This window comes from Coturnix japonica, chromosome 2 (genome assembly GCF_001577835.2).
Source record: "Coturnix japonica isolate 7356 chromosome 2, Coturnix japonica 2.1, whole genome shotgun sequence".
In the NCBI taxonomy this organism is placed as follows: Eukaryota; Metazoa; Chordata; class Aves; order Galliformes; family Phasianidae; genus Coturnix; species Coturnix japonica.
This window is the reverse complement of record NC_029517.1, coordinates 90836603-90863570: the sequence shown is the minus strand read 5'-3', so window position 1 is coordinate 90863570 and position 26968 is coordinate 90836603. Positions and strand designations below refer to the sequence as shown.

The following is a 26968-nucleotide window of genomic DNA, read 5'->3' as shown; positions in this document are numbered from 1 at the left end:
TTAAGAATGTATACAACAAGGTAATAAAAATTTTGAAAATATAGTAATCTTCTTGTAAGAATGCTGTGGAATTCATTTTCCTTTAGCGTCACAGTCAGCTTCTACATGATTTTTTGAGGGATGTTCAGAGAATTTGATTTCAGACCAGATCCTTAACACACAAGCAGAAAGACACTGTTGATGAGCACCTGCTTTTGGATAAGATAAACAAAAGATCAGACTGCTTCTCCTTCAAACAAACTGCATATTGTCCTACTCATCCTTTTGTAAAAGGAAGGCTATGGCATTAACAAATGTTGCATCCTCACAAACAAAACTGTGAAAACTTAAAATAATAATAAGAATAAAAAGTAAATGCTTTGAAAGCATGTGGCATGCAATGGCTTGAGTCTATTTAAAGCCAAACAGTGCTTCTACTTGGTTTGGTGAGTGATGCCCTGGTCTCCCATGCATGCACCCACCTGACTGATGGTACTCATGGCTCTCATGTAGCTCTCATTGCGTGAGCGAAACTTGGGGGATGTCAGCAGCCCCGCAGGGTCCAGGCTGTCCAAGCTCCTGTTGATTGAGACTTCGCTCACTGCCCTCAGGTAACTGTGGCTCCGAATCTGAAGCTTTGGCGAGTGTTCACTGGATATCCTGAGAGGTTTGTGGGGAAAGAAAGGAAAAAAAGATATTTCATAAATCACAAATGGCCTCACTAGAAGTGGGGATAAGCAAGTGCTTTTCACTGGGACAGCAATACTTTGAATTGGTCGTTATCCTTATTTCATAAATACACAAATACTGTGTAATGTCAGCACTTTTGTTTGGAATACTCCTCACTTTCATTTGGTGGAAAGAGAGATGTAAAGTGTAAACTGTGCCTAAGCAGAATTGTAACATAACTTTTATTTACTGACAGCAGCACAGCAAAATTTTATGTTGTGTTGATGATGGCAGCAACCAGCTCCAATAAAAACTTCACCATGTGGGACGAGAGGAGCAGTGACATTGAAATGACTTCATGTGTAGGCTTTAAAAGACCAAGTGGAACCACTGAGGTGAGAGCAGTAGAAGAAAATGCTTAGAGGTGAATGCTGCAACCACTAAAATCAGACAGAGAGCGTGGTGAGGAAAGGAGTGTCCTGAGACTAAATCTGTGAGTATTAACCTCAAAACACCTGCCAAACACTTCTTGATGTGGCCAGAGGTTCTATTTTTTTTTTTTTAAGTGCTTGCTCCTCTCTCAGAAAGGCTGTTGTTGATCAGACCTGGCTCTGTGACTCACACATGTTCCTGTTAAATAGGGATGAAGTCTTCAAGGTCATATGAGCAAATAGTGCAGGCAGATCATCCACAACACGCAAAATGACTTCACAGCATAGCTTAACTCAGGAAATCACTCCAGTAATCATGGTTGAATTTGATGTGCTTTAATTTTAAATTTGAATGCTGGCTGAAGGTGCAATTTGAGAAAATATAGACCAGGTAAGTAGCTTTAAATGACTTGATGTCAAATTAGAAGTGTGAAAACCACAGCTGTATTCCTGAAGTGTAAACAAGCCTCATCTTTACAACACAGGTGTCAAATGAGATGGACAAGTAGTAACATAAGTAATGTACACAAACTGCAATACTCAGGAATCAGCTCCTGAGTACTTAGGGTAAGCTAGCAAGGCTCATAACATCTAAATACAATTTTCCACTTGTGAGATGTTTTACCCTCTGAAAATGCTCAGTAAGTGTTGTCTTCACAATCTGAGGCACCCATAAAGATGTGAGTCACAATAAAAGTGATTTATGTCTTTTTTATGATACAAATATATATATATATATATACCTTTTTAAACAATGAACAGATAACGTATTGAAGGGGTTTTTGTATTGAAATACCTTCAATATTCTCCAAGTATTGCAAAGCCAACAGACTAAAATGACAAAATTTTACATTTTGAAAGGTATATAATACGTGGATACTTGCATGTATATAAACAAAATATTTGTTACCTAATTAAAGGCTTAAACTTGGTTAACTAACATTTACAAATGCAAACCCAGTTGACCTGAAAGAAGAGATTGTACATTTAATTTGCCAAGCATTTGCAGATATTTTGCATGCAAGTAACTAATTATGGCAATTAGTATGAGCAATTTCCCAGTGGCATATGCACTTCTGGTAACTGTCAATGTATTTTTTAGGAGGACAAGTCCGTTGTGTAATTGCACACCTAAGTAGTACAGCAAATGGGCCTACTACTGAATAGTTCAATACAGTAATAAAATCTAGGCCATCTCTGAAATACTGCATTATCTGGCTGCTAATTACCTGCCTAATAAAAATATAAAAACTTATACTAATTACTAGGTATTCTTATCACAAAGATATATCCTTTGCTTGCCATTTTCAGTGTGTATGCAGTGCAATACTCAAAGGAGCCATTTTCATATGCTCTGACTCCTTAAGCCATTTGATTCCACATGTAAGAAGTAGAAACCTTTTTAGATGTCAGAATTAGTAATGTTTCAAATGACTCAAAAGAACGAAGAGAAAATGATGAGAAAACAACCATTAGAAAACGCTGCCAGCTACAGCATTTTTATAACTAACACTAACCATACATCTCTTGGAAAAACAAAGAATCCTGTCTGTTAGTTGATAGAAATATAGAAATAAAAAGAATAAAACAGTTAAAAAGACAGAATGAATAATTCAACAGACGTTATTTTTTCAGATGCATGCAAGCTTCCTCACTCCCCTGCAGATCTGTAAACTGATCAGCGTTGCCTGAACTGCATTTCTTAAATTAATTCAAAATGTACTTCATGAATATGTTGTGAACAGTTTGCTGCCAGTATGTGACATGCAAAATTCAAATATGCTTGATTAGCTGCCAGTTAGTCAAACGTGTCACCTGGGGCTGTCGCTGTTCACTGATTAGCTGAGCTCACAAGAATAAACTGCAGCACATGGCAAAATTCAGTGCACAGATAGATAGTGCCAGACAGAAATTTGCAAGTGCTGAGGCAGGTGCCCTTTAAAGACTGGAAGCACTATATTGAGGTGCAGGCATGAAGGTCAGCAAGGTTTTCATGTTGTACCCAGGGCACAGATGCTACCACAGTCATGGAAAGTACTCACAAAATGTACAGAAATTCATTTTTATGTGTATTTGCATTGCATAAGAATGCTTTCCCAACTTTGCAGTCAAAAAAGGGCATGCATCCATGAGAGAAAACACTTTCCTGCTGTTTCAGATGTGGGTGGTCAGCACAGCTGCCTACTTTCTCTCAGTACTTTTGTTCCTGAATATATGACCTGCCAGTTTGGTGCATATCTAGAACAATATCTAGAACAACATTTTACAGGTGGCCACTTATTTTAGTCTGTGCATACCTCCCATCTGTTGTTTAAACCTGACTAGGATATTGGCAGCTGCTGGAGGAGGTGCCTTCCTGCTTACTGATTGCTACAATCACTGCTTCACTGGATGTAGCAGTGGGGGAAAGATATTAAAGCACAGATGAAGAAACATCCATAGGTTTCCATTTATGATGATTAATATTATCTTCATAGCTGTGCAATAAATTGTTACTATATTCTATAGTATGCTCCAATGAACAGCTGAAAGGCCAATGAATTTTGAAATCATTCAGCTCTGTCAAGAATATGGCTATATACAATCGGAAAACATCTGAATGTCTGATTTATTGTTTTCAGCGTTCCTATTACCTATAACATGTAAATGAAAATAGCCTATTCTTTCTTATGGGTTCAACTCCATATTCTGTTTATTCTGCATTACCTAAACTTTTTTTTGGTGCCAACCTAGTTTCCACAACTCAGTATAATGGGCAAGGGACTCAGACTTTGGGACTCCATGCATTAGATATATTAACTGGCAGAAGGCAGATGTGAGTTGTTAAACTTATTCGGTGTCTTCCTCAGGTGCACTGCATCATTTCTGTGCTTCAGTGTCTGCCTGTGTAATGTGGGACAAGCACTAACTGTAATGTGGTCCTGAACTCAGAGCCCAGGCCCTTCCCCAGGACTCTGCTTGACCCTACTGTGGAGCCCAAGGGGACTGACTGGAAAAGTTGTGCTGAGGTGGGTTTAGATGAGGTTTCACAGAATCACCAAGGTTGGAAATGACCTTCAAGATTATCCAGTCCAACTGTCCACCCCCCACCAGTATTTCCCCACTAACCATGTTGCACCCTCAGTGCAACATCTGCATGTTCTTGAACACCTTTAGAGATGGTGACTTCACCACATCCCTGGGCAGCCACATCCCACTGCCTGACTGCTATTTTGGAGAAGTTTTTCCTGACACCAAGCCTAGATGTTTGCTGAGTCCTGGTGATAAACAAAGGTTTCTCTGGGTGAAGGAAGGCCAAAGTCTCTGACACTATACCTCAAGAAAGTTTGAAGTATCCAGCCTGTGAAAGCAAAACACTACTAATATGAGATGGTCTTACAAGGAAAAGAGCAGTAATTTAAGCAGAAAATAGGTTTTAGCGAATCATCTATAACAGAAGATCTCATAGACGTGCAAAGGAAATATTTAAGCTGCCTCTGCATACCGCCCTTTGATTTCTGCTCCTTATCTTTTAGACATACTGAGATTGAGTCTCTCATTTTCATTCAGGTATAGAAATGAAAGGACTTAAAATGCACACGTAATCACCTCTAACACCATTGCAACATGCATTCTTTCAGTCACCTTCTCAGATGATCACCAGGATTAGCAAGGAGCGAAGAATAGCCATAAATTCTCTTTATAAACTGCCTTGTTGTTTATGACTCATATATTCTGTCTAGAATTTAGCTAATTCACATATATATTAAAGGCTAAAAACCCATAATCTTAGCAGGGTGAAAATGAAGTAGCTTTAATATGTATTCATTGAAGAATTTATTTCCTTTGAAAAAGGCTTTGAAATGACAAAGCAGGCAAGAAAGATTTCCCTGTTTACAAGAACTGGCAAGTATAGTTTTTAATATTTTCTTTTCATTTAAGAAGGCTGTCATAGATGTGGTTTTTGTCAAAGACACTGTCATTTACAGCACTTCATTTCTGAATGAAGGCAGGGAGAGACTTCAATGGCTGCATCCCCTTAGCTTAGATGTATAAAATAACAGGAAAAAGTGTTGTAAGGAGAAATATTCCTGAGACCAGATTATCTTCCCCAAAGTTCAGCATTCAGATTCGTAGCACAAAGCACAGGGTTGTGCCAGCTGGGTGTGGTGCTATGCCAACACAAAATGACAAAGCAGAATAAAGGAAAGGTCATAGAATCATAGAATGGTTTGGATCAGAATGGACCTTTAAGATCATCTAGCTCTACCTCCCCCACCCCTCCCTTTCTATAGGCAGGGATAGAAAATAAGTCCTGAATACCTCTGGAAGCCAGCAAAGGAGTGTATTAGAACCAGCCTTCAAGCAAACAAAAAGTCCCCAGAAGCACATCACACACACCAAGCCCAACAACAAGAAGAAAACCAGTCCAATTCTACAACCTCCCACTATTACCCAATTTTCCAATTCTTTTCTAGCTTGCAATGGACAGCCTGGTTCTCTGAGGTTTGATTACCATAGGCTGAATGCCCCACCTCCAGCTTGGCTACTGGATCTGCCCAATATACATCTCTGTGATTTGTTTCATCCGCATTTTGGCTTTGCCAGAGGGAAGAATAACTGCAGTCTGACACAGAGCAAACATTGAAGGACATCAGGGAAGAACATGTACAGAACAAAGGCATTCAAGTGCATCCACCTGACTCCAGCCATGACACGGATCAGCAGCCTGGGGTAATTTAATCATGTTGGCACCCATGTTCTGCTGCGTTTTCAGTACAGTGTACAAAAGGCTGTCATGATACTGACAGAGACAATAGCAGTACAAAAACACTTTTTAGCATCTTCTCCCCTCACCAGAGATTTTTTATGGGTTTTGAAGATCTTTGGTTCTGTTTTTGTTTAGGATCAAATGAAGCTTCTCAAGAAAGCAATCAAAACAAAGAAACAAACAACCAAAAAATCCAGAAGTCTATCAGTGTAGCATCACACAGCTCTCTAACGTGCCTATATCCAGCTATTTTTGAGTAAGCACATGGTGTTCTGCTAGAGACCTTCTTCTTGTTTCACAGAGGACAGCAGGAACTTCATCAGCTTGTCCCTCCTCCCCTCCATCAGCACTTGCTTCTACAAAGCACAGTTGCCTTTAAAGCTCTCCATGTTGGAATATTGCCAGCTTCAGAATCAGCCATGATACCACTTCTTTGGGATTTCATTAGGGGAAAACTATTTCTCTCAAAAGACACTGAAGCTTGGGGATGGGAATTGGTTCTTTTTTAACTGAAGATAGGGGATGATGTTGTATGACCATATCCACTCCTTTGTAAGGAATAAAATGTTACCAAACAAAGCTGACTGCTGCATAAAAGCTATCAACACACATCAAAACAAGGATCCTCCTTTAATTCAGAGATCCTTTCAGATGCTACATAAAGTCAAAAGAACTGGCTGATGAACTGAAGGATCCTTTCACCTGCCACTGACATGCTGAATCATTCCCATGCATTCTAGACATGGTCAAAGAATAGAGCGCAGCACGGAATTGACACATTGTGCCATGTGCAATTGAGTTGTCAAGAGCAGATGGAAGATGATGCAGACAGACATTATACAATTCTCTTTAATCAGAAATCTGGTCTACATACTGGTGTTGATTCCTATGTGGGGGTGTGTGTGGGGGTAACAGTTGTGAGTATTCTTTTCTTCCACCTTATAGAGTGAGAAGAGATGCTGAAGTATAGAAACGGCTCAACCCAATGAACCAGCTTGACCCAGTGATGCCAGGGTAAGCTGTTACTGCACAATATGCAGTTTTTATTTACACTAGAAGAGAACTGCAACACTTACCATGGTAAGATGTATCATCTTTGAGAGCAATCACCTTGACAAGATCAGTTTTCCTCTCAGAAGGCCCACAGAGAAAAGCTGTGGGCCTCATTTCCTAATTACCAACCTTACCAAGTCTATGGTCAAAGAGATTTTAGAGACCATTTCTTCCAGAAAAGATTTTTGAACCTACATCAAACATAATACCAGGCTCTTCTGTGGGTTTCTGAGGGATCCTTCTATGACAGCAATGCTTCTATGACAGATGCTTCATCTGCATTAGGGACCACTCTTCCAAATCTCCTCCAAGAGCCCAGCCCTTTTTTTCCATTAAATTCCTACAGCACTGCTTTGATGAACTCTCCACTCTATTTTCTGTCACAAAAAATCTTCCTGCAGAAGGCACCGTCATCTCCTCTCAGCTCAACCCTCTGATCCCACATCACACCATGTTCCTGTTGACTTGTGCCACCTCTTCCCTCTAGTGAGATTTAAGTCATCTGCAGTCTGGGAACTCTCATTTTGTAAGTCAAGCACTTTGCTTTGCCAGCCAAACCTGCAAACATGTTTGCTGAGAGATGACATCAACCACAAGCTTCCACCTTCTCCCACTTTAACATGGACAAACTCCAATGTCACCTCACCACCCGTGGAAGATGATGACACACTAACTTAATTTTGAGTGATGGAGATTCTCTATTATTCAAACACTTGTAGCTGCTGTGCACCTTTTAAGACTGGGCGTCTACATCAGTGCTTTTTGATGAGCTCCACAAACTGGTCTACTCTGAAGATGTGCTGTGACACTGAAAATTATCTACCATGTGAGGGTAGCCTAAGAAGTAGGGCAGGTGATGCCACCAGGTCTTCACAGGCACAGCTTTTGGCACTGGACATGGACCACTAAACACCCTAGTATTTTAATTGCAGCTATTATTGTAAGTGCGTGAAATCATTCTGTCATTTTCCTCCTTCTCTCATATGTCTGCTAACACAGGCAAAACATTCTTGTGCACACCTGCAGATCTGTATTTCCTGATGATTTTGGGGCAAACAGTAAAGTTTGAATTTCTTAGGTAGTTCCTAGTTAGAATACTGTGAGAGCTATTCAGGGTATCTGAAAGCAAGATATTTCCCATTTCAGTCCTTGTGTTGTTCTAGAAAAACCCTGATTTCTACAAGCTTGGACCTCACAGCCTAATTTAATTTTCAGATCTCCATCATTCATACATTGAAAGTCTTATTAATTCTGCCACTGGGAAAACCCAAGAAGCGCAGCTCTCTGCCAAACCACAAGCTGTTGCTTTTCAGGAATGTCACCCCGGCTCCTGCAGTGCTAGCTGCATAACCAGCCCTCTGCTTAGCACCATGGTTTCTGCCGAAGTACCAGCTTGCTCCCAGGAGTGGGAGCATAGCATCCTGCTCAGCTCAAAGAGATCTTCTGGGCAGACTTCCCAAAACTGAACATATTCCTGTGCTGAACTGACATATGATATCAGTTAGTGTTTACCTACAGGTGATGTTTTCCAGGAAAATCTAAAAAAAGAGAGAAGTATCTGCTGTTGAGTGTCAAAGCTTAGATTATTTTTCATTGCACATTTTCAGGGGTGATCATCACGTGGAGCAGTAACCAGGTGATGGTCCCCTGTGCACTGCATGCTCTGTCTGCAGGAATCTGCTCAAATATACCCTGCTCAGTAAGACATTTTCCAGCACCCAGGCTAGATCTGAATAAACATCTCCCACTGAGAATAGGAACACATCTCAGTTTTGCATGTCAGCACCATTTCTCCAACACCTTTCCATGAATAAGCTGCCACCTGTGTTTTTCCAAAAATTTGTATTACAGAGACAGCTTTTCCCACTTCCTATTCAGCCTTCTGCTGTTTCAAAAGTTTCAGATGTCTACTAAAAAAAATGCAGATTCAACACCAGCTGTACAGATGTGCTACCCGGAACAAAAGCATTGGAGAAACTCTGAAAAGCAAGGACATCTCAAAGCAATGAGGAGGGAGAAATACCAAATATAGCTAAGCTAAGAGGATGAGCTAACCCTCACATATCATTGAGTAACAGCACAACCTCCAAAAAAGTTTGAGGAAGGATGATTCAATCCAGGGACAAGCAAACTATGTGACTATATGCCCCTGCTGTGGCATGCATTATTTCTCGGTAACACCTGCAAGTTGCTGAATTGCACTATAATATATACAGGTGCTGGTCGTGGGTTTTATCTTCTCTTTTCTCTTGATGCCATTTACAAAGGTTATATGTGCACTCTCACTAAAAGTCTGTTATGGTATCCTCTACTTTAGCTGGTTTTTATTTGAAGAACACTAAGCAGTTTAAAGTGCCAGAAGATTGCTTTTCCTTATTTTCCAGGCAAGTAATTTTGACTTACTATGTTTTGTTTCTCTGCAGACACCTGGGAGGTGTTGACTTGAAATGCCAAGTCAACTTGATGTCTGGCTTGAACGCCAGCCTCTCCTGACAGCAGAGGGGGGCTTGCGAGGGGGGTGAGAAGACAGAGCAGTGACCTCCTACATAACTTCACCGCAGGTTTCTCAGGCTGTGTCTGGATGAACACAGCTTGGAGCTCAGGTGTGACCTGCAGCTGTCTTTTCCCGTTAAAAAAGTCTGTCAGGGGAAAAACTGTTCAGATGGGTGTTACCGATGTCTAAGATAAAACCTTACAGCTTCTCCTCTCATACCAAAGAAGCTAGAAACATTTTTCTCTGTATTTTTACCAGAAGTGCTATCTAGAATGCAAGTAAATTAAAAAGTAATGGCATGAAGCAGGGCTTCTAACAAATCCTTTGCTGATTGTCTGGGCTGCAGTCTCTCCTGCTCTAGGAGATTTTCCCTTTTACTCCAATCATCACAGCCATAGCAATATCCCAGGAGCAGGGAGACTTTCCCTCCACATAACTTTACTAAAGCTATTCCTCAGCAAAGAGAAGCCCCTACCACATTCCCTTCAGTTGCTTTCACTTCAAAAGAAATCTTTTGAAAGAAACCCAGATAATTCAAGAAACCTAGCTGTCAATATATGTTTCATGATTCACTATTTCCATTCCAAAGTCTTTGTAGTAGTTAAGGAAAGATCCATCTGCTGTACTGAGATTCAGCATGAAATGGTAACCGAGTATTTCAGGTACATGTGAAATATACCACTGTCTGGACAACGTGGTTCGTAAGTGTGCTTATAAACAGGACCAAACCACTGCAAGCCTCCAGCAGGAAGTCTACAGTTTACATCCATTAGAAAAAAAAACTTTTTTTTATAAGACAAACATTCAAATGATCTAAAATGCTGCTTAAGATGTATTTTTATATGTATTAGTATTAAAAAACAACACCACCAACAAAACAGACTCATTATGTGTTACAAGCTATTCTTTGGCCAAGCTTTTTCTCAGTGTATCCCAATGAAGCAGAATTAATTATATTTTGGGATATGAGAGAACAAAGGAAAAAAATACCTTGACAAGCTTGCATAATAAAGATAAATCCAGCTGGAGATTAAAAGGGACTTTTTTCCCACAATTATTGAAAACAGCTATCTTTTAATTCAGTGAAAATTAAATACACTGAAACATTTATTTGGTCCTGAGATTAAGAAACAGAGAACCCGTTATGGTGCAGCTAATCATGCTATTAATGTCAAGGGCGGTGATTCAGATGGAGTCAATAAGAATGAAAAAAGCAGACCCTCTTCAGGGTGGAAGACATTCAAAGGGCTGATGTACCTCATTTTAAAAGAGGAAAACCCTTAATATGCGAGTAAGTCAGATGGCACCTTGACCTGTAACAACTGGCATTCTGAAGTACTTCCAAATACATATTTAGAAGAATTAAAAAGTGTGTTTTTCTTAATTGGAACACTGCTATTTTCCAATGAAAGACTAAAAAATTTTAATTCTCTGAAGTCAGATGTAAAAGAAATTGTACCCAAACTTCTGTGTTTGCTTAGGAAAATGAATAAAACTTGTTCATCACAAAGGACTGATTAATAGTGTGCACTTATGCCATATAAATCAGAATCCTGTAGACTATTCATGAAGGAGATAAAACCCTTTTCCTTTCCAGAATGCAGTAATAGTTTATATGGTGAAGCTGAAGATGGCTCAAATGAAAACATGCAGATCTCTGTGTTTTTGTTTAAAACGCCAAAACAAAAAACCCTAAGAACTAGAATTTCTAGAATAAGTAAACTCTTGGCACTTAAAACTACTGTCAGTGGACTATGTATGACTCATGAGTTCAGATGTTGATGCTGATGGAAGTTTGCTGTGACCTGGAGGGAAAGTCATATAAACTCTCAGGCTTAGCAAACAGGTACACTGATATTTCCCTACAGCACCTCTCAGTTGGGTTCATGATGTAGAATTAAAGTTTGCAAACATGACTGAGGTTCTCCGATGGAAAAGAATAGCATCATGTTTTTATTGTATTACTGGAGGCAAAAGAGTCAGAATGACTGAGATAATAAAGTTCAACTCCAGAGACAGATAATCCATGCAAAGCGAAGCAGCTGAACAATAAAAGAGTAAAGAATGCTCAATGTGATGGTCAAAAGGTACTTTAGAAGAAATGAATTTTTAAATCAGAATAATTTTGGACTGTATAGTGATTTACACTTGTCTCAAGTCAATGGTTTTGCTGAGGAAATACAGAACTGTTTGAAAAGCTCTGCAGTCTACTAAACATACAGAAGAGTTTAATGCATAAAATGTCTGTTCTAAGCAACGGAAGATGGAACCTACATTACTTTCTTGAGCCTCATGGTTCTTATGAGGAGAGGCTGCAATTCTGCTGTGAAGTTGATTAATTTAATTGACAGCATGAGTAGGTGCTGTCTTCCTCAAATGAACTCTTCCTTGAATGTTTGTTGTATATGCAGCAACTATTTTTACCACTCGGATTTCTGTCATCTTGATTAGGAAAAAAACCCTAAGTTTTGGTAATGTATACTAACCCCATTTATTGTTGTCAGAACAACAGGAAGAAACAGGTCCAGAGAAGGGCTACTAAGATGATCAGAGGGTTGGAGCACCTCTCCTATGAGGAAAGGTTGAAGAAACTGGGCTTGTTTAGCTTGGAGAAGAGAAGGCTCTGGGGAGACCTCATTGTGTCCTTCCAGTACTTGAAGGCAGCATATAAACAGGAGGGGGAATGGCTGTTTACAAGGGTATACAGTGATGGGACAAGGGGGAATGGTTTTAAACTAAGACAGGGGATGTTTAGGTTAGATATCAGGAGGAAGTTTTTCACACAGAGGGTGGTGATGCACTGGAACAGGTTGCCCAAGGAGGCTGTGGATGCCCCATCCCTGGAGGCATTCAAGGCCAGGCTGGATGTGGCTCTGGGCAGCCTGGTCTGGTGGTTGGCGACCCTGCACATAGCAGGGGGGTTGAAACTGGATGATCATTGTGGTCCTTTTCAGCCCAGTCCATTCTATGATACTACGATAAGACCTGTCTGACAGTGTCAGAACACCATCATGTCTCTGTGTGGCACTCACAGATCCACCTCAGAGGCTCTGATCAGTTCCAAGAGCTGGGTTTCTCCTGTGATGAGTGAATCTGAAAACCCACTCAATTTTATCCCTCAAACTAAGTAGGTAGGGCATTCCAGGCCTGCAGCACCTTTCTGTTTTCCTGAACTATCCACAAAGGAATATTATATTTTTCTTAATGACATGTTGAGCTGCCCATTGGCATAAAGAAATACATAGCCACACCATGATAGATAGAGAAAGCACTCATACCCAGCTTGCTATCTGAACAGACTCCACTATTGGACCATGACTGGACAAATTAAGCTGCTTCAAATTAACTTGTTCAGTTTAACATACATCGGAGATCATCTGTGTTAAACTGCTTGGATTTGGTGCAGTGTACCACGTGGAACCATAGAAATGCAAAATAAGTGGGGTCATCTCCTGTATGTGACTGCTGCTGGAAATCATGCGATGTACAGAAGGGATTGAAAAAGCTTCAGAACTCTGTGGAAAGTTGGCCTTGAAAAACTGCAAAGCTGATCTGGCACACAGTCATGGCCACATACACAGGGGCACCAAGTGAGCATGGCATTGGAGGATATTAGCCTGAAAAACATAAGTTCCCAGTAGCTAAGCTAATGGAATAACTTAATGAGATGTTAATAAAGAGCTCTGCTTATTCTCCCTGGAGCCAGCCAGCCACTAGAGGGAGGAATAATGTAGCACTGCCACAGATAGCAATTTATTACACTTCTGCAATACATTATTATTTTTCTTAAAGCTCCCCTCACGAGGCTTGAAAAATCTTTTCAGTAAAAGGAACAACCCTCTAGTTTTCACTGTTGGTGAAGAAAGCACACAAAGTTCAAGGGCTCAAGAAACAGAGAGGATATAAAAAATTGCAACACATCTATCACCCCTTAGAATATATTCTGATTTTTACAGCCCAGATGAATTGAGGACCCGACTTCCAATTAATTAGGATTCATAGAGCAATTTGCTTTCACAGCATTCGTCACATCGTTACAGAAGTGGTAGGATTTAAAGCTTTTTTAATGTGCTTTTCATGAAGGAAAGCACTTTCCTTGGTGACTGGAAAGGACAGGTCAGCACTGCAGTTGAAAAAGGAATTGTCCTTCTCTACAGCAATAGGGAACTTGCTAAAAAAGTTACTTTCACATTTTTTAAGAGAAAAGGTATTCGGAAGCAGGAAACAAAGAAAAGCCCAGCATAGTAATACACTTACACTATACAATGCTTGCATTACCAATCTTACTTGTTTCACTACAGATAACTATGCTAAATATCCATTTATAGCAGTAAGGAAGCAATTCTGACATCAGAAGGCAGATTTTTGTGTATACAGCTATTCGCTATTCACTGATGAGAACTATTCAGTAATGAGAAAATACTAAAAATTAAAAAGTTGTTTGTTATCTAAAGGCAGACAAGGAAGTAATTAGGCATTTGCTACACATTCATTTGATCAGATCCTGAGTTTTGCTGAAGGTCTGTCAAGGGGAAAATCTGAGCTGCATTTTTTCCCCACAACTTAGACAAATTCTGCTTACGTTAATGGGCCCAGTCCCCATCCCCCATTCTCCTAAATACTAGCTTTAGTCTCAGCAGGAGAAGATTAATCAGTAACTCCTCATAAAATACTATGGAAAGCTCAAAGATTATCTCTGTTGTGAGCTCTGAGGTCTCACAACAATCTTGGAGCTATAAGTGGGATGCTGCTCCTATGTAAGATCAGATGGGTTTTTCTGTCCCTGACTCTCAGTGGATTGTGTTGCCATCAGCACAGGGCCATTGGTGCTGCTGTCTCTTCTCCTCTTTAGAGGAGAGATTCAGATTGGATATAAAGAAGAAGGTGGGGTTTTTGTTGTTGCTGTTTTTTTTTAACAGTATAAGTGGTGAAGCACAGGAACATCTTGCTTGGAGAGGTGGTGGATGCCCCGTCCCTGGAGACACTGAAGGTCAGGCTGGACAGGGCTCTGAGCAACCTCATCTGCTGTAGGTGTCCTTGCTTATTGCAGGGAAGTTGGACTAGGTGCCTTTGAGGGTCCCTTCCAACTCAAACAATTCTATTCTTTGATTCTCCAAAGAAGAGAAATGAGACCTTAACAGAGACCAGCGTTCCTCACAGCCTTCCAAATGGCTTTCATCAGCAAATTCACAGGTTTTCCAGGAATAGGCTTGCACAGAGGATGCAGTGGGAACCCCGCACTACCCAGCCAGACTGTAATTGTCAGCCTGTGAGCTCTCTTTTCTATGCAGCCTATTTCATGGCACCTCCATCTCTGAGATATATTAAAAGATCTTTTCCTAGCTCTGAAGACCTTCCCTATGGGATTAAAAAAAAAAAACCAAAAACACAAAAAGAAACAAAACCATTTTAAGATTTCCTTCTGTTATGGTGTGAAGGGTAGCAAATTCCCTTTATAGAGAAGTGAGTGGGAAGCAGTGTGTTAGCATGCATGGGTAGGGCACAGAGGGATGGGGAGAGGTAGGATTAGCTGGAGGGAAGGCTGCCTAGCTGTCATCTATCCCCTGTGAAAGCATCTGAACCACCTCTGGGACATATGTTAGCAGTGGGTGTGGGCTGGATGGCAGGAAGAGAGGGGGAGAGGTGCCAAGGAATGGGACAGTTGTAGGTATGGATTTCAAAAGAAAGCAAAATGCAACATGAGTTACTGTTAGTCCAAAGAGCTGCATTCACAGGTTGTGGGGAGCACCAGTGGGGAAACACATGGCAGATGCAGCTTCTGCCTTGTGCAGTGTGATGGGGCTCTCCCCAAGCACCTTGGTGAGTACAGGGCAATACGCTTGCTTGGCTCTTCTCACGCCTACATGAGCACTGCAAGCCAAGTTCTCTCTCCAGGTGCACTGCTCATGATGCTCTTCTTGTACCCGGTAGCCAAATCATACCTTAGTGTTCCAGAACTATAATTAACCTTAGTGTATCATTTCAAGGCAGAGGAAGCTGTTAGATTTGCCTGAATTGAAAAAAAACAACAAACCAACATAAAAAACTTGGAAGAATACTGGCAAGATAATGTTTTTAACAAGCAGCTGAGTTAATTCATGGCTAAGGTTATCATCCAGTTGTGTAGGGTAGGATGCCGACATTTAAAACTTCACATGTACTTTTTCAGAGGAAAAAAATTACAGCCAACACACCCCCCAGAGCTCAGATTTTGTACATTACACTTGAGACTTGTAAACAGCACACTGAAGATTTGGATCCCAGTTGCCTAGCATTCCCAAGAACCTTAAGAGAAACAGCCTCATTTTCTTTTCTGTGCCATATTCCTATTAAGTCTCATGCTCTAGAATAAAAAAAACAAGCATCAAGCTTAGTGTAGATTTAGAGCATTTTGCCTACCCTGTCCAGGAGTGAGATGCTCTCCAAACCTCTGTCTCAAGCCTGTGCTGTGGTCATTGGGCATCCCAGTGTAAGGGCAGAGGAGTGGCATCTATCTCAGGTCTATTTTATTTCACCCTACTCTTTAACGATACTTCTTACAAATAAAGATTCTTTATGTGTTATTTATCATTACTGTCTATTACATACACATCATCTAAGAAAGTATATGACAAAACAAAAATCTGAAAACATACCCAAAAGATGAACAATCTGCAACATCAACATCAAAACTACTGCTCTGTTTTTAAACAAGCAGCTTTTCAGGTGATTGAAGCTTTGTATGACTTCAAAATTGATCATTTTGCTGTTCTTTGGGTTGTTGCCTCTAAGGGAATTGATTACTTTAAATAACTGACTACCCTTACATGGACAACCTGCTTGCAAGAACAGTGGCAGGAAATACAGCTGTAACATGTAATTTCAGTGGAATGCAAGGGCTAGTCAATCTTTTGCTGGAGGCCAAAGATTGTGCTGCATCACACAGGCAGGTATCACAGTCCTCATGAAGGTATAATGAATCTGAAGAAAGGACAATTAGCAGTGATTGGAGAGAGCCAATTCATGCCTTTGCACCAGGGTCCATGCACAAGGACTGCCTGGCCATTGGTCATGAACAAGGGCAGCAGACCCGGTTGCCCAAAAAATAACTCCAAAGGCAGCTGACAGGGTGAAACTAGCCATTGCATGTAGAGCTATGAAATGAAGACAGGCAGAGCTATTTTTCAGTGCAGCCTGCATGCCTCTGGGCAATAAATGCATGCAGAGAGAAGACTGCAGGAATGTTAGAAGCAGAGCAGCTCTGGTTAGGGCCTGGAAACTGTGGGACTATAGAACCATGGAAGACTCACAGTGGTGATATTAGTAACAGGACAAGTGAAAAAGGTTAATATAATCACTAGTGAAAAAAGACTTAGCAGGGGTAGGCCCAGAAATATAATAAATGCATGCCATGTCCTTATTATTTCCAAAGGTGTGAAATTTGTTAAAAAACGAAATAATCAGTATGAAGGTGGAAATGGAGAAGTGGTTCATAGTCAAAAAGTTGTTGTGTAAGGGGACAGTGAGTCTAACTATAGTACTCTTCTTGCACACCTTGGCTCATTATTAAGGGTGGACACTTATCTCAGTACTTAGGATCATGATTCGGAATTATTAAGGAATTACTTAAAAGAAAACAAACAAAAAGGGAGTAAAGAAAAGAGGAAGGAAAAGGGCAACAGAAAGAATGTCACAAAGCTAACATTCATTCCAGCTCTTATCAGTCTAACACGAATATGGCACCATCCACCCCTTATCAGTTCAAATTCCTTTGTTATTCACAAGCAAACAGCAATCAATTTGTGCCACAAATGAAACAACCTCAGAAAAGTAAAGTAATAGGCAGAGTTACTGCTATGCCAGAAATTACATTATACCCAACAGTTGATGACTGAACAACTGCAGTGGCACAGCCTGACTCACCAGAATTTCAAGTGAGTCTGAGCAACAAATCTCTGCCAAAGCACTGTTGTCTCACAGCTCTTAGAGCCGTGTGACTGATATGAGGCCAAAAGATTCTGCAACAGTCAAATTCATGACCAGACATTTAGATTGGGCCCCTCTGACTAGACACTGCCAACATTTCTGACATTTTTAACACCTTTGGCTACCACTACAGGAGGTTGGGGGAATGACGTGTTGGCTACACACCACCAGGATAAGGAAAATGACCTTTTCTGAGTCAAAAAGTGACACCTCCACCCCTGAAATTCCAGCTTTTATAAATACAATTTCTATCAGCACTACAGAAATAAATACTGTGAGATGAAGTCTTGACTCTTTTGACCTCATTGTTTGACATCGTTTCACCTAAAGTAATTTTAAAAATCATTGTTACCCGAGGTTCTGAGACTTATGCCAATGTTTAGAAGCATTTCTTTTTCTCTAAGTGTCATTAAAGTATTATTCTTAATTTTGAAAAGCAAGGACCATAAATAATAAAAGTGAGACTCTTGTATTATTTTGCATTTTATTACCTTTTAAAATTTTTGTCATGTAGACCATAATAAACATTAACTATTAAAAGAGTTTTAACAAACTTCTGTCTTTTTAATCTACTAATTTTATGCCTATTTCGGTGTAATAAAGTCATACATAATAACTATGAATATACTGGGAACTGGCCCACAGAGGAGTATCTTTCAAAGGGAGATTTTTAGTTTCAGCTGTAAAAGTAATGAAGGCTTAGTGTAGATTTGCAATAGCAATTGTCAGATGTAAAACAGGAGAGATTTATGGACTAGCCCTGAAAGATCCTGAGCTTGCCTTCATCATGATACATCACTGTCACAGTGCAGAGTTGCGCAGGCACAACCCAAGCATGGCTGCCATGGAAATAGAAGGAAGGATTTGGGTGCTCTGGATGTTGCTGCAGGCATTCATGGGTGACAGAACAAGTTAGAGCTTTCTGCAGTTCATGGCACTGCTGCAGGCTGTTGCTGGCAGCTGGGGCACATGCTGCTAGTGTAGCAGAGGGGAGCTGGGAATTGCCACGCAACTCAGCTGCAGCTGCCATCACAGAAATCCCTCACAGGAACTTGGTAGCTGCTGCAATGGTGTTTTCAAGAAAAATAATTTTTCACACCCGCAAATGGCAGCAGCAGGGATCACGTGATGTTTCTGTATCTTTGTGGCAAGCAATGATTAAGAAAGCAAGCACAAGGTTAGAAGGTCTTTAAGTGTTTTCCCTAATTTATCCCCTTTGGAAAAGATTTGCAATTGAGTAAGGAGGAGGAGGGACTTAGGTCACATCTCATCAGGAGAGCTTTTATTCACGTGGGAGCAGAGTGGTATTTGATGGTGGTCTGCTTGAGCACCTAGCTTGCCAGGGGCCAATGAGCTGCCTCCAGCTTTCACCCACACTGCACCCAAACTAGCAGAACACTGCTGAAATGAGCTGAAAGTTACTCCATCTCAGCAGTAAAATAAACACAAGAAAATGTGAGAAACAAATGGCTGGGAACCAGCATGACTTAGTAATAGTTTCTTCTATTTGTGAGGACAGAACCATTACTCGTTTCCATGTCTCTCTCTCACCTCAACAACAATGCAGAAGATACCTAAGCATTAGTCTGCAGAAGAAATATGCTACTGTTTCTCTTGCAATTTCACATCAAAACTAAACCAAAAATACACTGTTTTAACTTGTTCTATTTTTAATCTCAAGGGGCTCCAACATTTCATGGTAGAAGAACAGCACACTTCTAGCTGATCAGGACAGAAAATTATCATGAATAATTGACTTCATTATTGTTGTCTGTTTACTTGTCTTGTTATGTTGGACATTAAGGACTCCACACTGAATTCTGTGCAAGTGCACATCTCTTTTTATGCCTGTGCATTTTCTGCATGGCAGGTTTAATACATCAGCTGAGCTCCCCTTAGTAAACTAAACCAGATAGTACAAGATCTCATACTGAGATCCAAGCATGGTATGGCTGGCAGCATGCACAACATGATTTCAAAATGCTAACAATGAAATAACATTTAGAATGCATTACGGAATTGTTCAGTGCTGTTGTGGGTGGGATATCTATATTTACTATTTGACAGTAGGCCAGCAGGAATAATTTGGATCTGATGAGGGTTTTATTTTTATATTCAAAAAATAAGTTAAAGAAAGGAAGTAAGAATGGTGATACTGGATATATTCAGTAGCCCGAGAAAAACAGAATCATGTAAGATTGGTCTGGAGGGCACTTCATGGGATCATTTGGTCCCTCCTCCTACCCTAGAGCGAGATTAGCAATACCTAAATTATTCCTGACAGACATTTTCTATCCTATTCTTCAAGATGTCCAGTGAAGTGATTTCTCTTGGCAATCCACTCCAGTTCTTAACTATCATTACCATTACAAAAATTTTTCTAACATCTAGCTTGTTTGTGTCTTTGCAGTCTGAGGCAGCATTCCTTCTCTTGTCCCCACTAGATATGATTAATTTTCTTTCTGAGGCAGCTTTTCCAGTAGGAAAGAAGTAGGGCAAAAAGTAAACAAAACCTATTTTGTACATCTACATGGAGGGTACATAAAAACTACATCCTGAAAGAGATGACTGAAAAGCACATCTTGCTTCACTGGTTATAGTTTCTTAATGTAAGCCCTCAAGGTGCCCATTATACCCATAAAGTATAGCAAGACATTGCCTTATGAAACAGATGAGGGGATGGACTCTAATCATTCGCTCTAAAATGAACAAAATCTTAGAGGAGTTAACTGAAGGAAGCTAAAAGTCTTCTTTTTAACCATAACCACATTTAGAATAAAGCAAAATGTTGTGTGAAGCTGATGTGCTCACAAAGAAGCAATTGGTTCTGACAGGTTCTTGGCAATACCAGTCTAAGTATTTGTGGGCAGGCCAATAATCACATGTAGAAGAAAGAGTGGAATGCACTCCTCTGGTAAAAAAGCTCTGTGGCCACACAGCACTCCTTCTCCTTGGCCCAAGAAATATTCTCCTTTCAGTCTTAGGCCCTTATATGAGGGCTCCACCCTGGGTCCACCAAGTACATGACCTTGGTGCTAGGAAAGGATATGGAGCAGATTATCTATAGCGTGACTACATAGCACATGTGGGACAACCAAGGGACCAGGCCCAGCCAGTGTGGGTTGATGAAAGGCAGGTCCTTTTTGACCAACCTCACAGGGGTCTGTGAGGAAGAAGCACTTTCCAATAACTGGCAACAACCATACAAGCTTTATATTTTCAAAAGGAATTAGGATTTGAGGAAGAGTTTGAGACTTTTCCTCTCTTATTTCAGCTGCTGTTCAGGCAGATGGGAATATTAAATGATAATCCCAGAGGAAGCTCCAAGTGCCCTCTCTCTAGAACTAAGTGAATAGCATAAATATGGTTATCCAAATATTTACAGATAACTAATATATGTATCATTGAGATGTGTTGAATATTAATTTCCTTTTTATTGTATGGATTAATCACAAAGCTTTTGTTTCAAATGAAAAATATTATACACATAGGTTGTTCTCCAAAAGTAATGCTTCCTATTTATTTCCATGGAAGGTACAACAGATACAAAGAACACAACAGCTCTATTTATTGGAGCAAATTCTGTGCAAAAAAACACTATTTTCCAACATAATCACCACCATTACCTGTGCATTTTCAGCAGTAATTAACAAGAGCCTTGTAGATATCTGCATTAGCAGAGGTGACCCACTGTTGCTAATTGCCACTGCTGAAACGCACAACCCACTGCCTCACTCTGCTTACATCAACTGGTGGGTCTCCATAAACGTTCAGCAAGCATTAATGAATATCACTGGGTGCCATTTTTTCCATGTGGAGGAATTAAATGGCACACCTTTGCTTCATATGTACTTCTATGTCAGACACAATTCTGTCAGACTGCCCCTCTGCCGCCATCTGTCACACAGCAGTAAAATGTGATGACATACTGGTGGGAACGTTGAACCTCAACTTCCATACCACCAAAAACCTCTTGTGATGTTGTGGGCCAACACAACAACATAGGAAGCATTACTTTCGGAGCAGCCCTAATATTAATGTTGGAATTGCTCATTACTTTTTCAGATAAGTCAGACACTGTGTTACGTTCTCTAATTTGAACAAGTGTTCTCATAGTAAGTAGCTGTACACAAATCCCTCATGTGCATGCACCAACTTGTTCTACATGTTTTCTGGAAGTTCAGATACTTCCCGAGAAGAAATTCAAAGCCAAGGGGAGAAAAATGAATCTTATTTGTTAAAAAAATGTTCACCTGATATTCTTGCAAACAACGTGACATCATTCCCTAAGCATTCCCTCCAGCCTGGAGAGCCACAATGACAGTAGCACAGGGACTACATATGCCTCCTGGTGGGCAATACCTTACTTGAGGCACTAGTTAAATAAACATCTCTTTCATCTCTTGGATTTATGGTTTGTGTGAGGGGACACAAAGCCCTGAACAGATGCTGCTCTGAAACACAAGCATTTTCACATACCCATCACTGATACTAAGTATTAACCAACGTAACATGCTCTATATATCCACCAGTTGAAAGTTATTGCTGTTATCTTCCTATTGCCAGAAGTCCAATATTTCTCTAAGTTCCTTCAATAAAAGTGCAGTTTCCATCATTATCCTCTGCTTCTTAAATACACACAAAACAGACATCAGATGCTGTAAGAAAATCACTGTATCCAGAGCTATGCTCAACTGCTACTTTTAAATAAATGCATTTTTTTTCTTTTTTTAAAATCATCTTGTCTTCAAATTTTTTTCTGACATAAATTATTCAGTGACCTTAATCATACCTGATACATGAGCATGAAAAGCAAGAAAGCATCCCCCTAGCTTCTGGTGAGATGAGATTGCAATAAAACATCTAAAAAGCTCAGTAGTGTCTCATGCATCAGTGACTGTGGGCTGTGGAAGTTGCTACCTAGAGCAAAAGTAATTCCAGAATACTCTTACTTCAGCTGAGCATCCAGAGCTCATGGAGTTCTTCCAGTCTCTTTCAAGGGAAAACCCCAAAATTCCTGCTTCAAGCAAGCAAATATAAAAAAGGCTGGAAGGAAAACAGTTTATTCCTAGCTAAAGGTCTAATCAAAATGAGAGATTGCAACGTGAAACAATGAAACACACTTTACTGGAAACATATTGTAAAATGCTAATAAAAACGTTCATCAGACTTATTGTAGTAATTGGGAAATTCATTGTTCTCTAATTGGACATTATTCAACAGGAAGGAAAATTAACAAGCTTCCCCGTGTGTGTCTAAAAATATCAATCATAAGGAATATAAATCATAAGGAATATCAATCATTGCATCCCCTCACATTTCCCTTCTCTTCTCGCTTTTCTTTGTGATCTGGGCCACTGAAGTTAATGAGATATTTTCATTATTTTAGCAGAATGGGGACAGCACCTCTGTTTAAAGAAAAGTATGCTATAGTTTATATGACACTTATTTTTTTCCTAGGTGTATTTTTAGAACATGGTAAAGTAATGTAGAAACACCATAAAGTTAACATGACTTAATTCTGAAGACCATCACATACATACCTAAGGATGCATGCGATGCTGTATATTGTAGTGTATGGACATTAGACACAACTTTAATTTGCTTGAATGCCAGAATGCCAGTGTGTCAGGCTACAATTATCCTTACATTCTGTTTCATTACTCAGTACAGACACAAGAGCAGCATTTTAGTAAAGTTAAGAAAGTGGGAGAATCATCTTTGGAGTTTATGGTATTCCATAGTTTTCTTAGAGCTGTATATTTCAGTTTATGAAGCCATGAAGACATCTACATTTGTTGTGTCACAAGGAAAATCAAAGCTAGAATGATCTCTAGCTTTGAGCTCAACATTTAACAACATCCTTGCCATGAGTCATTCCACTTACTGGGTCTGTAGTGTAAAAAGCTTTTTGACCTTTTCCCATCCTTTCATTCAGATTAGTACTATGTTTGAATACAGACATTATGCAATTTCACCTTTATTTCACCCAGTACAGATGATGTACTCTACCTCCCCATCAGGCTAAATGAATATGCCCAAGTGTGCATATCACCTCCCTCCTAACCTTCATAAATTGCCACTGGGGTAAAAGTATCCATGAGCTTTGAGATTATACATATTTTTATTATATATACAGAAATTATATTATAATATATATATACATACATACATAAAAGGGCTACTCTGAAAGTAATGCCTCTTATATTATTATGTTGGACCACCATATCAGTGGCAGATGTTGGTGGCATGGCAGTAGAGGTTGAACCTTCCTGCCAGTATTCTATTACATTTTGTTGTCATGTGACAGGTGGCAGCAGAGGAGCAGTCTGACAAAATGATGTCTGACAATGAAGAGCATATGAAGCAAAGGTGTAGAATTAAATGCCTTCATGCAGAAAAAATTGCACCCATTGACATTAATTGACAATTGCTGAATGTTTTATGGAGACAAACCAGTTGGTGTGAGCACAGTGAAGCAGTGGATGGTGTGTTTCGACAGTAGTGACAGCACTGTCAAAGACAAGCTGTATTCTGTGTCACACCAGGATGTGAAGAATGTCTTAATCAGCTCATCTACATGAATCAGGAGACTGAGACCAGGAAACTGTTCAGAGCTGAACACTGACCAATCAACACACTGAAGGTAATGAAGGTGGCAAGATCTGAACATTGGAAAGTTTGTACCAAGTGAGTACCTCTATGCTCACACAAGAACAGAAAGAACACCGTATGCAAGTTTGCTAGGACCTGCTGAACAAATACAGGGCCAAGGGTGAAATTCCTTTGATTGCAGCATTACTGTTAGTGATATGTGGTATAACTACGAGCCAGAGTCGAAACAGCAGTCCACGGAGTGGTGACATGTCAATTCCCCATTAAAGAAAAAGATCAAGTTGAAGCCCTCAGCAATTAAAGTGATGTACATTGTCTTTGGAATAGGAAAGAGGTGATCATTCTGGAACTCCTGCAACCAAGACAAAGTATTAACTCTTACTGCTACATCATGACACTGACTAAGCTGAAGGCTCAAACTTCTAGAGTCAGGCCAGAGAAGAAGATAACCTTCCTCTTGCAACAGGATAATAATGTTAGCCCTATATCACTTTGAAGACCATGGAACACAGTCAGAGTCTCAGCTGGACTACCCTACGACACTCACCGTACTGTTCAAATGTGGCACCTTCTGACTTCCATCTGTTCAGGATGATGAAAGAAGGACCGCGTGGGCAACATTTTCCTAGTAATAGCACTATTCAGCAGCTGTAATACTGTGGGTCACCTCCATCAATGAAGAGATTTTGAGTGTGGCACGCAGGCTCTTGTTCATTGCTGGCAAAAATACATTGCTAATGGTGATACCTGTATTGAAGAACAGCACTTGATATCTGAGAGTTTGCTCTATCAAACAGTGTTATTTGGCTTTTTGTATCTGTAGTAATTTCCATGGAAACAAATATAAGGCATTACTTTCAGAGTGACCTATGCATATATACACGCTTATTTTGTAATACATTGGCTTTGGAAAGTTTCTGAACAGCTTTAAAGTCAGGAATTGGTAGGCTTATTCTAAATGTCACTCATCTGTGAAGAAATAAGCCATAAGAAGAGAGGTGGCTACAATGGAACTTACACGGACAAATTCTGTACCATAGGGGAAAAAAAAAAGCATAAAACCATACAGAATCACAGAATCACTAAGGTTGGAAAAGACCTCTAAGAACATCAAGTCCAACCCTCTACTCACCAGCAATATCACCCACTAAACCATGTCCCTAAGCACCACACCTACCCTTTCATTAAACACCTCAGGGATGGTGACTCCACCACCTTCCTGGGCAGCCAGCTATGCCAGGAGGATACTGTGGGAGACAGTGTCACAGTCTTTTCTAAAATCTAGGTAGACTACATCAACAGCCTTTCCCTCATCTATCAGACGGGTCACTCAATCATAGACAGCAGAATGAAGCAGGAAAACTATGGTAACAGGATACATCTCATAGACCTTTTATCCTCAGTTTTCCAGTTCTTTCCATATATCTCATCTTTTAAGGTAGGAAAGTGTTGCCATCTATCTTTGCTTTAGGCTGACTCACCAGCTACTGCTGAGTCCTTACACTTTTGAATGATTCTAGGAGATGACTGCAGGTCTGCATCTTATGCAGCAACAAGTCTTTATAAAGTTTATTGGAACTTCCTATCTTCAGTCTTCAGTAAAGTTGACTAAAGTTAGCCAATAGATTCAAGAAGCACTGGGAAGTGGAAAGGAGAGACTGGCATGTGGGGATGTAATGTAACTGTACACATTTTTTTCTCCCCCGCGGAAAACTGGGCTAAACGTGATCAAGGTACATAAAGACTGTGAAGCAGTAAGTCCTGAATGGAGCTCAGCTGTAATAGAAATGTCAGTTATCCGCTGACTGAATCTTGAGAATTTAGCAAACTGTTCTGCTTTCTGTCTGCCTACAAATGCAAGATAAATTTCTGCTGTCTTTCAAGAATAGGCAAGAAAATTGCACTTTTTTTTCCCCTTTCCAACTGGATCGGTTTATCTGGACTGTGAAAGATTAAACTCTAGGAGGACACTGCCAGCAAAGAGAGAAAAGACTGCTTGCTTCCTGGTAGGATAATGAGAGTGCAGCAGCGGAGGTGTGCATTTCAAGATCATAGCAAGCTGTGCTTTATTCAGAATGGTACCATAGCATTTGATTTGTGCTGTAACCACATGGTAACCATAGCATGGGAGGAATACCGTAGGAGGGAGTTTGTAAAGTGTAGGAAGAAAAAAACCTCAGTGAAAAACAGGAAAATAAATTTGTATTATGTAAAGGGGATGTAACCAAATTGTTCTGATCAGAAGTTATTCCTTATATAAAAAGAAACATTGGTAATAATGAAAATCCTTTCTTAGAAGAATAGGCACACGAGCAATGGTAGCTGGGTAGGTGGGAGGAACAGCGTGGGTTGTGAGACCAATATTAGACTCATAAAGGAGTCCTGCAAGATGAAAAACCCTTTCAAACACAGCAGTGAAAGCAAAAGAGGACATGTTCTTCAGTCATTTTTCTTCCAAACATGAAAGTGCAGGTTACTACCTGTTGTACAGAATACTGCAGTACAAAGAACAGAGTAGCAGAAAAAAATGCAGACGGATTATCACAATTATCACCAAAGAGACCACCAGTTTCACAAGGCAGAAGAAATGCAGTGAAAAAAAATGAATATCACTCAATTTTAAATTGTTAATAACATCTTGCATGTCAGATAGAAAGTCCACTAGTGTCAGTAAAGAGTCAGTTTAAGTGTCTGCTGAACAGAGTAACTTTCAGCTCATTTCCATTAAGCTCTAATTCAGGTGCTAATTGAGCTCAAGTCAACAGTAAGTCAAGTAAGTAACTTGCTATTTCACATTACACGATTGCTAGATGGCCTATATTCAGTGAGTTAGGGACCCTAATTTAGTCTCTGGCATGCAAGATGGCACAGCTCTTGGTGTAGCCCTGGTATGAATAAACAAGCCTCTCTAGGTCAAGGTCAAGTCATGCAACTAGGAAGGTGTGAAGAGGGCTGCAAAAAATAAATAATAAAAAAACCAAACAACAAAAAACCTAGCTTAATAGAAGGCTT

The 26968-nt window shown here is 40.0% G+C and overlaps 1 protein-coding gene across 10 annotated transcripts in view; it reads right to left on the bottom strand.

The window, feature by feature from the left end:
• DLGAP1 (DLG associated protein 1) overlaps nt 1–26968 on the bottom strand; it is a 368200-nt gene that overhangs the window by 90404 nt on the left and 250828 nt on the right. For all 10 annotated transcript variants that reach the window (XM_032442677.1, XM_015855350.2, XM_015855349.2 and 7 more), the window contains one exon: nt 462–639. In XM_032442677.1, the coding sequence (XP_032298568.1) occupies nt 462–639 (178 nt within the window). The remainder of the gene's footprint in view (nt 1–461; nt 640–26968) is intronic.